This window comes from Bufo gargarizans, chromosome 8 (genome assembly GCF_014858855.1).
Source record: "Bufo gargarizans isolate SCDJY-AF-19 chromosome 8, ASM1485885v1, whole genome shotgun sequence".
Lineage (NCBI taxonomy): Eukaryota > Metazoa > Chordata > Amphibia > Anura > Bufonidae > Bufo > Bufo gargarizans.
Genome location: NC_058087.1, coordinates 186,831,283 through 186,846,357, shown reverse-complemented (window position 1 = coordinate 186,846,357; position 15,075 = coordinate 186,831,283). Strand labels below are relative to the sequence as shown.

The following is a 15,075-nucleotide window of genomic DNA, read 5'->3' as shown; positions in this document are numbered from 1 at the left end:
TCCTGTTCCGTTCCGCAAATTGCGAAAGGCACACGGGAGTCATACGTGTTTTGCGGATCCGCAAAACACGGCAGTCGTGTGAACAAGCCCTTAGGCCTCCAGCACACGAACGTCTGCGCCCTGTGGCTATAGGGCACGAACACCGACCGTGGGGCAGCCACAGCGGATTACAGTGAATGGGTCTGCGATACGGCTGTTCCGCAAAAAGATAGGACATGTACGGGACGAAACCCCACGGAAGCACTCCGTAGTGCTTCCGTTCCGTATCTCCGGACCCATTGAAGTGAATGGGTCCGCATCCGTGATAAGGAATGTACACTGAACGGTGCCCGTGTATTGCGGGTCCGCAATACGGCAATGGGATACCTACTGTCGTGTGCAGGAGGCCTTAGGGTAAGGGCTCATGCACACAAACGTATTTTCATTCCGTGTCCGTTCTGTTTTTTTTTGAGGACCGTATACGGAACCATTCATTTCAACGTGTCCGCAAAAAAAAAACGGAAGGTACTCCGTGTGCATTCAGTTTCCGTTCCGCAAAAAAATAGAACACGTCCTATTATTGTCTGCATTACGGACAAGGATAGGACTGTTCTATTAGGGGCCAGCTGTTCCGCAAAATACGGAATTCACATGGACGTCATCCGTATTTTCTGCGGATTCGTTTTTTCTCGCACCGTAAAATACATACGGTCGTGTGCATGAGGCCTAAAGATGTGAGTGATTCCCAGCAGCACAAAGTATCTCAGGAGACTTGTGTTCAGATCGTGTGGGAGGTCACAGACAAGATTTCTGTAGTAGAAAAAACGCTGGGTCCTCCAGCAGCACTAAGTATTTCAGGAAAGGGTGTGGTGATGTTGTGTGGGGGGGGGGGGGGGGGGCAGCGACAAGGGACTGGAGACAACTGGGGGGATCACAAACTGCGCGTTACTTGGCAGCACAGAGTATTTCAGGAGAGAGATATATGCTGTGCTGTCACCAGCCCGAGTCACGCCCATGGACATCAGGGGGGCTCTTTTCTTCAGCCACCATCACCCCTCCCGCCCCCCCAAGCATGGAAACAATGAGATCAACACCCACCCCAAGTGATAATAGATGACAGAAGATTATAAAGCGTAGATTTCTTTAAAATTGCTTTATATAAGTCAATTTGTGAATCAGTCCGTACACACAGGAGACCCTCCAAGACGTCTGTGCTGCGGCCTTTATATCGGGAGGCGCGAGGCGCTGGGGGCCCCTCCATTACTGCAGACAATAACCTCCATCAGATTAGTTCATTAGGAAATAAAACATCTGGACCTGAAGCTTCCGGGGTCACTTTGGTCTTGGAATCGCTTCATGAAAAGGGAATTCATTCACTTCTCTTCATCGCTTCATGGATCTCGAGATCAATCCTGTCTTGTACTCCAGTCCCATCCAAAGCTGCGTAGCACAGTGCTGACCGGCACAACACTAACAGCTCCCATAATGCAATGTCCTCTGATAACGTACACATTACCTCTCCTATAATGCAATACAGCAGGATGCTCTGGCCAGAAGAAGATGTGAGGACCTGCATCGGGAACAGGACTGAATGCAGCTCTGGCTGTGACTGGAGTAAAAGGCACAAGGCAAGCAAACTATTTGCAGACGTGAATCCAACACTGAAAAGTAATACAAAATAAAATAAGGACAGGACACGAGAAGTTCCCTTGTCAGAGCGGAAGGGGTTAAAAGTGTCAGTGACGGGCGTGTGCTGGTCTGGATCTGGATGAGCAGAGGTAGCGCTGGTTATTTGCTGCGCAGCAGAGCTTTATAGAGAGTGATTCCCACGAGGGCAGCGACGGTGGCTCCCAGCGCCACGCGCAGCCAGAACGAGGCCGTGCTCAGCTCCGTGTCGTGCAGGTGCCTGGGGAGAGGGGAGGAAAGAGAGAGATCAGGACACGGGGCCAGAAAATCTAAAAGGTGAACTTTATTTTGACCCTGCTGAGGTTCAGTGAGAGCTCAAATCAATACTGCAAAAGGGACACCTTGTGATATGCCCAATGAGGGGCGGGGCCTGACCAGCACTGAACAGATAATTCTCAGGTCATGCCCCGCCCCTCCGCCTGTTACATACACCAAGCCTCTAAACACCCTTTCTGCCGGGCGGGGTCGTCCAATACTCACGGGAAGGCAGCGGCTGCGGCCAACTTGTTGTAGATGGTTTGGTCCACGGAGCCCTGGCAGCTGAAGTGGTAAGGTGGCGGCAGCCGGTGTTTGTGGCAGAATTCGGAAGGGGAGATCCCGTGCTGCTGCTTTACTTCTCCTTGGTCCCACTTACACCCCACAAACATACAGGGCGTCTGGCTGTCCATGTAGTGCTGCTGTAAGGGAGGAGAGGGGCGATATATGGAGGGGGTGTATATACCAAGGCAATTCCAATAATATGTGCAGGACCAGTGGGACACCAGAACCCGTCATCTGAGGGGGGGGGGGGGGGGGGGGGGGCGTTCACACTTGTCGGCAGAGGACAGCACGGAAAAACGCATGTCGATACCGCCATGTGTGAACACAGCCTTCAATTTCTGGATCTGCATTTGAACTGCTGGATACCCGATAGTCCAACCATCTGGCATCTAGGATTAGGATGACTGCCAGGACGGCACGGGCTTTGTTGCCATCGTTGAGCATTATGGGTACACACCTTGTAGATACTGGCACAGTAGTTGAAGGATTTGGGGTCGCTGACGTCGTACATCAGGCAGGCGACATCGCAGGCAGCGTCTGACTGTTTCAGGAACTCCGTGTCCACATCCACCTCAAAGAGCTGAGGGAAGCAAACAAAATGTATGAACGTGGCCAATCCGAGGTCTCATTCAGCCGACGGCTAGCCTTCCTGACCTCTCTGCCATACACACGCATGCTCCGATCAGCCGAGCATGCAGGTGGCGCGAATGGGGACAGAGTAAATAAGCTGCTGCCAAACGTCTCTGTGGGGACATGTTGAAATCCAACTGCCTGATCCCTGTCTGGACGTCTGCCGTCAGGAGGGGGTCTAGGAGGCCCCTGTACAGATTAGCTGCTCCGGCAGCAGGCACTCTGTATGGCCAGACTCAAGAAGCTGGGAGGCCTCCCCTGTGGGTGTACAGGACACAAATCAGCCATAACTCACAATGAGGTACTTCTCCTGGCCACCGACAAGCACCGTGTTGACAGAGTAGAAGGAGGGCGGCCGGCGGCCCTGCTGCTGCACCTGAGGGAGGAGGAGAAGACGACAATGTCACAGCAGGACACGGATAAGGAGAAGTCGGGGAACAATGCAGAGTATTCAGGCAGATAACATGGACGCTGAAGGTCACCTTTACTGCATGTCCACAGACAGGTGTTCCCATGACGCACCCTCAGGGCACGAACCTGCAGGAAGGTCTTATCACCGCTCCCTGCTGTCTACACCTGGCATACAGCTGGTCATATACATCAGAGCAGGAGTCATGGAGACCCCAACACATGGCACATGGGGGGCTTATGTTAGATGGCAGCACATAAGCTGGTAACGTCATTCACCAGGGCCTGTCTGCTCACTAGACAGGGCAGGGCCGGGGGTCACTGCTTTCTGTAATGCTGATGCCCTAGAGAAAAGATGGCAGCTGAAGACAATGGACAAGCAAAATCCTACCCCCTCACCTCAAGACTCTGCCCCAGGAACGCCCGCAGGAAGGCAGATTTACCCGTCCCGCGGGGGCCAATCACTTTACATAGGAAAACATTTCTCTGGGTTTGTCCTTTTTCCAAATCTATCCGCTTCTCCCGGGTCACTGTGCGAGACAAGAAACAACATCCGGAAATTAATACTGTAACAATTACAGTGGATCGGCGTCCAGAAGCATAGCCTCAAACAGGTGAAATGGGTTGTTTCATCTGAGACAATGGGGGCATATCCTAGCAACATGCCCCCACTGTCTCGTTTGAGACAACCCCTTTAAGACTCGACCTCTCGCCACTCCCTTTCCAGTCTCTCACGTCTAATCCTATAACTGTAGACCGTGCGTTATGGCGAAACCCTCACAGACCCCAACCTGACTCTTGTCAAGGTGAAGAGACACATTTACATCAGTTACGTTCTGGCATCATATAAGGTACAATTCCTGTTCAGATATTTTACCCTCTAGCGCTGCAAAATCCAGGACACAAGTGAGTAGAAATAGTCCACACAATGAAATAGGAAAAAAAGGATTGCGCTGCAGGAGAGTATGCGTAAAAGTCCAAAAATTATATATGTCTATGGAAATCTTCAGTCACATAGGTTCATCCATACACGTCAAACACAGCTGCGGTGTGGACATCTGAAATAAAATAGAAACCGCACTATGGTGTAGTAACTTCTCAAAAGGAGTGTCACCTGATAACAGGTTATACTCACAAGACTCAGATGGTATTAGGCGTAAAAAGCAGGCTGTTATCAGGTGACACTCCTTTTGAGAAGTTACTACACCATAGTGCGGTTTCTATTTCAGCGCAATCCTTTTTTTCCTATTTCACGTTCTGGCATCAGACAGTGACGTCACCGGTCACCATATTTCTGCGGCCCGGGGCCATGCTGCACTCCTCACCTACCTGTGATGGCCTGAGTCTGGCTGTCCTGCTCACACAGGATGGGGTACCCCAAGTACCCCAGATATTCCAGGCAACGATGGACATCTAGATAGGCCACTAACCTGTGAGGAGGAAGCAGAGGACAATGCAGGACCATATGTGCGATTAGGACATTCACACAGCCATAACAATAAAACCACACAAACGCTGTGTAGCCCACCCACCCCGTCCTGTGACTCTGGACCTGGAGACAAATCACCACCTTATCTATTTGTCGTGTTCCTCATTCCTGGACAGTTTCTGCAGTGTCACCGGGATGTTTTCATGCTTAAAAAAGGCACTGCTATTAGGGGGCAGCACTACCAGGAAGGGGGGTGCTTGTCTGTACAGTGGTCAGGTAGGTGGTACATGTCACATCCAGCAGAGCATCACACTGCCTCCGCCAGCTTGTCTTCTTCCCATAGTACCCTGGTGCCATCTCTTCACCAGGTAAGTGACGGGCCCGCAGCTGGCCGTCCACATGATGCAACATGATCCATCAGACCAGGCCGCCTTCTTCCCATAATGCACCTGGTGCCATCTCTTCATCAGGTGTCATACAAACATCCGGCCGTCCACATGATGTAACCTGATTAACCGCCTTCTTCCATTGCTCCATGGTCCAGTTCTGACCATTGTAGGTACTTTTTGTTGTGGACAGGGGTCAGCATAGACCCTCTGACCGGTATATGGCTATGTCGCCTGTGTGTCCTGACACCCTCTCATCATCCACAGGAACATTGTCAGTCATTTGCTCTACAGTAGCTCTTCTGTGGACTGGGCTAGCCTTCACGCCCACACACAAAGAGCCGTGGGTGTCCATGACCCTATCCCCAGGTCCTCACATACCAAAACTGGCCATTCTGGAGATGCTCCGAGTCTACATCACCATTTGGCCCTGTTCTTACTCTTGCCTGCCATAGTCACCAGAAAATCAATGTTACTCACTTCACCTGTCGGTGGTTTGAATGTTATGGCTGATGTGTGTAGACTGAAAACTTACGTCCATTGGCACATGAACCCATGGAGAGACAGCAGACCATCGTCCGCCATGCACACTGTGCTGCTTAGCTCCGGGCCCCAGGGGGTATATGGGAAAACGCTGAAGAAACTCTGAAGCTCTGAGGGACTTAGTGCACCATCGCCATCCTAAGGAGAGAGGGGGGAAATGCCGTTTCAGAATTGCTCTAGAAGTTGTAGAAATTACCTATGGCTGACTATATCCTTAAAGGGTTTGTCCACTGTCCATACAAAAGGTGGGATGGTCTGCTCAGGAGTAGAGATGAGCGAACTTCTGTTTTAAGTTCGGCGTCTAAAGTTCGGCTTCCGGTTAGCGGAGAATCCCGATCTGGATCCGGATATGGATTCCGACTTCCGTTGTGGTCCGTGGTAGCGGAATCAATAATCGGCCATTATTGATTCCGCTACCACAGACCACAACGGAAGTCGGAATCCATATCCAGATCCAGATCGGGATTCTCCGCTAACCGGAAGCCGAACTTTAGACGCCGAACTTAAAACAGAAGTTCGCTCATCTCTACTCAGGAGCCCTTCTGTTATTTAAAGCAGGAGTCATGGCAAAGACCAGGAGGACATGTCCCATCCATGCATTAAACGATGGTCCACTGATTTCTGGAGGCACCGTGTGACGCCTTATCTCCCCGATCCTGACGGGGCTCATCCAAACCCTGATCCCTTTTACATCTGGTGTCAGCACTAATCATAACTAAACCCAATGCTGCCACCTCAGACCACGAGCGTCCGCCATCCTTACCAGGTCGTGCTTCTCAAAGATCTTCTGGAGGAACTGGTAGCCAAAATGGTTGAGTTCAGTGGAAGAATCATGGGGGACGCGGAGCCTGTGGGGGGAGGGGAGAGAGACAGTCTCATGCATCAGAACACAAAGCGGGAAGTGACAACCTTTATGGCCATTTCAACTCCCAGAGGAATTGTCACCCAGTTCCCAAGTCCCCCCCCCCCATACTCCTGGCATAACTAGGCAAACTGACAACCACAGAGGGAGCTGTAACTCTGGTTATACTGGTTGTCAGCCAGCTTAGATGGATTATCCTGTTGCTGGTGAAGGGTTAACAGCTGGTAATGTCTGCCGCGTGCGAACAGATTTCCTCTGCAGATGCTACGCTCAGGGACACGCTCCATGATGGCTCAATAAAATCTGTTCTCGTATATGAGACTGCTGGAGCGGAGGCTGAGCGATGCCCACCACCGGCGTCAGCGCGATAAATAACGGAGGAAGAAATCATCTCAAGAGTTAACCCCAAAATAGTAGGGGTGCAGGAATCTGCGGTACGAGGAGCTGTAGGCAGGGTTCTCGGCTGTGTAAGGCTTGGGTTACATGACGACCTGTGGCCACGAGACGTAAGATCGCAACGATGTGCAATCAACGATAGTGGATGTGGTCGTCCTGCAATGTGCAGGAGAAGTCAACCCCTGATGGATCCCAGGGCGACCACATTCATGGTCAGGGACGAAATTAGCAGCGTGGCACAGCGACTTACCTCACACAGTCACAGCTTATGGAGGAAGCAAAAGCAAAGACAGATCGGGAATTAAATCAATGCAAACGGCTCCTTATATCTCAGCTTCCTCATGGGCTTTGGAGGTTAACGGAAAGGAGTATTCTGGTGTGTCCACAGGTGGGGGCCCCATCTCCAGAAGAAGAGGGACACAAGCCCTGACTCACGGTGGGTAGAGGTAGTCGTCAGTAAGCTCCAGTGTATCGTCATAACCAAAGCGTCGCAGAATGGTCCACGTGGTCTCGTGGCGCCCCCGCTGGATGAAGAGGGTGTTGAGGAAAAGAAAGCCTGTGTAAAAAAAATTATAATAATAAAAATTAATTATTATTTATGAATAAATTAAGGAGAGGAAGGAAGAATATGAATGAAAGATTCCCTCTTCTACCTCTGTGCCCAAGAGTTAGGCCTCATGCACACGACAGTATGTATTTTGCGGTCCGAAAAAAATACGGATGATGTCAGTGTGCATTCCGTATTTTGCGAAACAGAACAACTCACCCCTAATAGAACCGTCCTATCCTTGTCCATAATGCGGACAATAATAGGACATGTTCTATTTTTTGCGGAAAAGACATATGGAAACGGAATGCACACGGAGTAACTTGCGTTATTTTTGCGGACCCATTGAAATAAACGGTTCTGCGTGCGGTGCAAAAAAAGATTATAAAACGTAACGGACATGGAAAGAAAATACGTTTCTGTGCATGAGCCCTTAAAGGGAGTCTGTCAGGAGGTTTGACCATGGAGTCCCATAGGGATGTAGGGAGCGACAACGCGCATGCTCATCAATACGGAGGAAACCGGGCCCCCATAGAAAAAAAGACTCTTAACGCCTGTCCTGTGGATCTAGTGACAACTTTTAAAGGGTATGTACACTGTTGCAACCATTTAAAGGGGTTATCCAACATTATATCACACCTCACAATGGTGATCATACTTACCTGGTCCCCGCAGCAGGCCGGCTCTTCATCTCCCTGATGTGCTGAGATCACCATCCCGTTGACGCTGGGCACGTGACTGCTGCAGACAACTGCCGATCGCAGTGGTGACCTGCTCCACTTGTGTCACGTGACCATTTGTTGTGATGCAAGGGGAGGGGGCGCAGTCATGTGCCCCCCAGGGTGTAGACATCAGCGCACCAGGGAGTGACAGAGACCAAACCCAGGGGTAGGGACCAGGTAAGTATGATCACCACCGCGGGTCGGCCATTGCGATGTTGGATAACCCCTTTGCTTGTGAAGTCCACAGTGAAGCACATTCCCACCGTTTTCTGTATGCAGCTCCCGTTCAGATCTGTACGTCTTTATTGCCGTTTTTATTTGACCTGGTGGGCTGTAGGTCAGTGTGGTATGAACAGCGAGGCTTGGATTCTGATAGGGGTAGTTGCCTTTTACAGCGTCACGTCAGCTGTACCGACGGGGTCTTACTGGAATGGGGGCGTTCTTTATTTATATAGGATTGGGAAGGCCCCTCCTGCCGCCCTGCGAGGTACACGTGGAGATGGGGATTGCTTTGATATATTAGTATATGCTTGTAGACTGTAACAACCTGTGCGATACATGTATGATCACTGGGGGTCTGATGGCTGGGACCCTCACCTATCCCCCAGTCAATTGTGTAAGCGAAGTGTTAATAATGCACATGTGACACTTCCATGGGACTGCTGGAGAGAAGCGAGCGCTGTACTGCATCGGTCCTGTACAAGTGAATGAAGTGGTGATCAGACGTGCGCTAGTGCCCCATCCACAGCGGACTTGGAGTCCTTATGATTGGTGAGGGTCCTGGCAGTCGGACCCCCGGCAATCGTCATACCGTCCACAAGTAATAAAATGTGACCCAGGTGACCCCTTTAAATGTCTGAATATGTGAAGTACTCGGCCACTTACACCAAGTGCCGATCCATTTGGTTGGAGGTTGGGATGTGACTGTCACAACCTCAAAAACTGTTTATTCTTATTTTCTGACATATTTTACTTCCATCCTTCTGCGTCTCCATGGTTACAGACTACAACCAAGCCCGGTGTAGTCTGAGCCTACAGTCAAGGGTTGCTCCCTTCTCGTTGATAACCTAGAGACAGACGGAATAATACATGACTGAGGTCAGACTACACAACATTTGTTTGTAGTCTGTAACCATGGAGACACATAGCTCTGCACGGAAGCTACAAACCAAAAACAGTAGGAGGTTTTTAATCAAGACTATCTGCAAGTTTGCTTCATGTTTGGTGTAGATTTACCTGGAGCAATGAAATTTAAGACTGCCAACGTAGACACCCCCTTTAAGCCTTTCCTTCAACAGTACAACATGCTCACCGTTTAGCGTCAGTCCATTATCACGGACTCCGTCAGCGGTGTTCTTCCTGACAACCATCTTCACATCTTCCATGGCCTGAGGGACCAAGGGGTTCCCAAAACAGGACTGCTACCTCCCAAGAGACAGGCGAGACACCAATCAGAAACACAGGATGAATGAGTCATAGGACAGACAGTGGACTGCACTGGGGATGGGGGGCTCTGGGGGAGGACTGGACACCTGAGCTCCGGGGTCAGATACCTGGAAGTAGTTCAGCTCGTCATCGCTCATGATCTGATTGTTGTCTTGGTCTGAGATGGTGAATATTCGGGTCAGAGCTTTTCTGCACTGCGGCCTCAGCTGGAAGAAAAAAATATATAAAAATCTGCAATAGAGGGGGTCATCACGCGCTGCCTGAACCCGCCACCAAGACCCCTCTAAACCCGCCTCCGGCTGCCATATTGCTCGCTGTGTCCTCCCATGGCAGTGGATCTATAGATATGACTGATGAGGAGATCCACAGTACCCTGCAGGTCTGGTGACACATGCCACATACCTGCTTCTCCTCCGGGTCGTACAGGGGGGCGGTGGGGTGAAGGACAGCTTTCTGGGCATAGTAGAAGACTTCAGAGATGTTCTTGAGGTTCTTAGCAGAACACTGGAGGAAGGACAGATCTGCATGTGACTCAGATGTCTATATAACATAACAGCCCATACTGATCTGACACACTAAAACGACACAAACCCCCAGACCAGAGCTGCAGCGAGACAGGGCGCTGCTTGGTCAGTCTGCCGCGGTGCTGCACGCTCAGCAGTTTGTATCCCTCCACTGCCGTGCTGCACGCCCTTCCTCCCCCGCAGCGTCTTACCTCCACGCAGGTCTCGATTTCTGAGAACCGGTTCATAATCGGCAGGATGGACTCCATGGAGCTGCCGCACTGGAGATCTGACTTATTCCCCACAAGGATTATGGGAAGCCTGGGGCGAGAGACAAACATTAGACCCATCTCCACTGCCAAGAGGTTCTGCATCAGCAGGGGAGTGGAGGGGGTTACAACAGACGACCATACCGTGAGTTCCGCTCTGCATGGCCGTTCACCAGGGGGATCCACTTAGAGGAAATCTAAAAAGTAAAAAACATTATAGATCGAGGCCCCAATAAACGTGCACAGTTCTGGCCTGGAGTCACTGAAGACGGATATGCTGGCAGAGCACGTCACAAGCAGACAGGCCTGCCCACGAGCCCAGAAGATGGTAACATTCTGTACACCCTGCAGCCACCACTAGAGGGAGCTCATGTCAGCATTATACAGCTCCCTCTAGTGGAGGCTACAAGCAGCAGAATTTTATTATGTAACCCTATGGGGATTAATCGCCACCGATTTTGGACCTATTTATATTACAAGTAAACAATGGGGTCCCTTTAAATTTCCTTTCATCAGCCGTCAAGCCTGGCTCTCCAATAATGCCATAAAAGTTAGGAGTGCAGCTCTGAAGTACTCTTACTCACCTTCGCAATGGTGTCGGCCTCTGAGACGTCGTACACAATGCAGACAACGTTTGCCTTTCAGAAGAAAGCAGAAAACAAGGGTCATTACTGGAACCAGTGCAGCGGCGCGCGCTCGTGTCCGACGTCCCCACCTGCAACATTTCTATGGAGCCCTTTCCTGACATACAGGGGCTCCATTTCTTATATTCACAGCACTGTGTACACAGACTTGTAAGTCTCTTCTGCCACCACTAGGGGTGATCTATACACAGATGGATACGGCTCCTGTGGACCTGAATAGGCATTACATACAGATATCGCCCTCTAGTGGTGGAAGCCGATGATCGGCACAGGAGATCAAAGAGGACCCGTCCCCTCTCCTGACAGCTCTGTTTTAGTAACTACTAGCATCCCCCATGTAATAATTCTGGAGCATCTGTTCTTATAGACTGCATATTGTGCAATTCCTCTATTATCCCTACTAGAAGTTTATGAGTGAACTGCCAGCAGTCTGCAATAAAGGTCCAGCTGGGTGTTACCATTTGGGAGTGTGTCCTTGCACAGTCTGACATTGTGCAACCAGTGATAGACCTTCATTGCAGGTGGCTGGAAATTCATTCATAAACTTCTAGTAGGGATAATAGAGGAACTTTGCAACATAACACTGTATGAAAAGACGCCCCAGAATGCAGGTAGTTCCTAAAGCAGACATGTCAGGAGAGGGGGTGGGTCCTCTCTAACCACGTATATCCGGTAAATGATTGGGTCCTGGTGGGCGGTGGTCAGTACACATGTCGGGCGGCGCGTGTGCCGCTTATCTCACCTTTGTAATCTCCTCCCGGAGCTCGTCCTCCGTCTGCTCCACTTCTATCAACACAAAAGACACAAAGATATGAATACGACAAGTGACCACAGACCCCAAACAGGACATCGCCAGGGACAGAAGACCTGCAGAGGATTCTGGGAGTTATCATTTACATGCATCTCAGGGGGTGTGGCTCTGATCAGTGACTGCCTCAGCTCCACCCCCTGTCTAATCAGCGGTTTAGGCTCCTCTATTCTTTACACTGCAGCTCTGCTCCGTTAAAGGGGTATTCCGGTAAGTTATCCCCTGTCCATAGAGATGGTGGAAGGGCAGTGTACAAGCTTGACTTGCTGCTCCATTAATATGGGGACAGGGGACCCTCATTCTCATGAATGGCGGGGCACCAGCAGACGGACCCCCACCAATCTAACAAGTATCCCCTATCCAGAGGATAACTTGTTCTAAATGGAATAACCCTTTAAGGCAGAGCTATACGCTGACTCCTTTATCTACTGGGGGCTGACATCCATCTGCTGTCAAATTAGAGCCTCTGGTCGGGGTTCTACCCCTCCGTCATGCTTTACACTGCAGTTCTGCTCGTTCATACTGACTGCTGAAGAGGTGATTTCCATTACATAAAGGACAGATGATTATTAACCAGCAGTGGAAAGTAAACAAAGGGTTAATGGGGTTGTCTCATGGTGATTAGCGGACGCTCCGGGAGAAGCTGCGACGCTGGTCATTGACATGAACGTCCATTCATGTGCTGCACGGGTGCGCCGGATCCGCTACAGACCCCCTTCCTTTCCCCCAAATCATGATGGAGTGTACAGACTGAGGGGAATTTTCCCACCTCTGCATTATTCTTTAGACATGGTCCGGGGTTGTGCAGGGGACGCCCCTTACTGGGGATTATTATGACTGGCGTCACAGTAAAGTCCATTATAGGATGACTGCACCCACCCAAAGCTGCTGTCTGATGATCGAGGTGGAGGGCGAGAGTGTCTGCGTCGCCCTGACACGCCCGGTGAATCTACACCCTGGATAACAATCCCCGTATCCCCCAGGGAGGTAGTTACCGGAGGTGTCCACGATGTGTGTGGGGACCCGCTCTGGCGTCACGTCGGCCGGTATCGTGATCTCCTCCGCCCGGGCCGGCACCTGGTAAAGATCATCATATCGTTAAGTGCAGATCAGAAGCCTCCAACTACAACTCCCAGCAGGATCTGACAGCTTGCTGGGAGTTGTGGTTTTACACCATCTGAGAGCCATCAGGTTGTCAGCGCACGTACCTCATCCGGGAACTCCTCCCCCACCAGCGCCATTATCAGAGACGTCTTTCCCACTTGGGCTGCGGGACGAGAGGGAGGAGAAAGTCTTAGTAGAGGCGTCTGCAGGTGCAGCAGAGAAGTGCGGGACGTCGTCACTGGGATTCTGCACATAGAGCCGTCTATAGGGTCTGACAGATCTCCAGTAGCATGTGGCGCATGCGCAGTCTGTTCTCTGAGGCTGATGCCAGCACAGGGATGGAAGATTAGGGCGGGCGCGTACGCCAGGAGTACAGGTGCTGGCGCCGGGTGACATTGGGGGAGTTAGGAGGGAGGGCGGTGCCGGGATCCTTCAGAATGGGCGCAGCTCCTGAGACATTAGGAACACCACCTTGGGATTTTTTCTTAGGTAATTTGCTTATTGATAAAATGGATTTTCGGAATAAAGCGTCCGTATCCCTGGCGGTATACTGCGGACATGTTATAGGAGTGGCAGACCCTGTAAGCGGCTCTGTGTGCAGAATCCCTTTAAACCGGGGTGGGCGTCCGTTCCTGTCTATGGCGGATTGTCCCATGACGCTTTGGGAGAGGTCTGGGGCCTTCACGCCCCTACAATCAGGGGATCCACTGCTGATATGTCTCTCTCTTCACATCCAAAGCTACAAAGAGGGAGGAACTAGAGCACTATCTCCACAGGCCACAAGCAGAACTTCTAGCAGCTTTGGATGTAACCAGAGAGGAAAATGAAATCAGGATTCAAATGAAGGAGCTCAGCCCAGACCAACCTACAGCGACTGCGATACTACAACTCCCATCAACCTCTGTCAGGCTGCATGCTAGGAGCAGTAGTACTACAGCAGCTGGAGACCCCCGGGTGAGGGAGCAGCTGAGCCTCCCTTGTGTGCACCAGCAGTGACGGACCCATCACCCGTCCCCGTCCCCACGTGATCCGTTCTCTCTCACCCTCCCCCAAAAGGAGGATCCTCACGTCCCGCTTCATGATCCCGGTGCCACCAACATCGACTTCCGGGTATCCAGGCGGACCGCCAGTGACAGAACTCCACTTCCGGCGTCCCTATTGCAAGCTTTACGTCACTTCCGTTCCACACTTGCAGCGTGGGTGCGAGGCGTCATGTCACCATAGCAGCGAAGAGGGCGGGGCGGAGCAAAGACTCAGAGAACAGCACGTAGGTCAAGGTGATCGCTCGCCTAGCAGTCACGTGACTTGTAGATAAAGATAGGAAATTTGTACCACACTGCCACCTGCAGGAGAAGAGTAGTAATGACCGACACCACACAGCCATCTACTGGAGGAGGAATAGTGAGGCAGCTTCAAACTGCCACCTGCTGGCGGAGGGTAGTAATATCAGGCACCACACTGCCACCTGCAGGACGAGTGTAGTAATGGCTGACACCACACCACCATCTACTGGAGGAATAATAAGGCAGCTCTACACGGCCATCTACTGGAGGAGGAATAGTAAGGCAGCTCCACACTGCCACCTGCTGGTGGAGGGTAGTAATATCAGGCACCACACTGCCACCTGCAGGAGGAGAGTAGTAATGGCCGAAATCACACCGCCATCTACTGGAGGAGGAATAGTAAGGCAGCTCCACACTGCCATCTACTGGTGGAGAGTTGTAATATCAGGCACCACACTGCCACCTGCAGGAGGAGAGTAGTAATGGCCGAAACCACACCGCCATCTACTGGAGGAGTAATAGTAAGGCAGCTCCACCCTGCCACCTGCTGGCAGAGGGTAGTAATGCCAGGCACCACACCATCTTTTGCAGGAACTCAGCTGATACAGACTGGACATGTTCTATTAGTGTACGGCTCACTGGGGTTACAGCCGCCATTGATCGGTTGTTCTGGGTGGGGCCCGGGGTATTTAAAAATAAATTTAAAAAAAACTATTCAGTCATTATAATTGTCTGTGGGAAAGCTGGGTGACAACCAACAAGGCCGCACAGAAGAACTAGGCACCTATGCCATATAGTGACAACCATGTGGGAGCTGGGATGGCAGATACAGTCCTGATCAAAAGTTTAAGACCACTTCAAAAATGGCAAAAAAAATCCTATTTAGCATG

At 51.1% G+C, this 15,075-nt stretch overlaps 1 protein-coding gene across 2 annotated transcripts; it reads right to left on the bottom strand.

Annotated features, from left to right (window-relative positions):
• Positions 1–1,117: 1,117 nt before the first annotated feature.
• Positions 1,118–14,046, bottom strand: RHOT2 (ras homolog family member T2). 2 transcript variants are annotated; one of them, XM_044303779.1, is made up of 19 exons: positions 13,946–14,046; positions 13,007–13,065; positions 12,794–12,875; positions 11,733–11,776; positions 10,931–10,984; positions 10,491–10,543; positions 10,290–10,398; positions 9,977–10,078; positions 9,682–9,780; positions 9,441–9,549; positions 7,295–7,415; positions 6,365–6,449; positions 5,594–5,739; positions 4,573–4,673; positions 3,643–3,773; positions 3,131–3,211; positions 2,663–2,785; positions 2,146–2,342; positions 1,118–1,885 (listed from the first exon to the last, which is right to left on the bottom strand). In XM_044303779.1, the coding sequence occupies exons 1-19, from the start codon at positions 13,980–13,982 to the stop codon at positions 1,768–1,770; spliced, it is 1,851 nt and encodes a 616-aa protein (XP_044159714.1). In that variant the 5' UTR covers positions 13,983–14,046; the 3' UTR covers positions 1,118–1,767. The 2 variants fall into 2 exon arrangements, with proteins under 2 accessions (XP_044159714.1, XP_044159715.1); XM_044303780.1 differs by having other exon boundaries at positions 2,146–2,339.
• Positions 14,047–15,075: the final 1,029 nt, after the last annotated feature.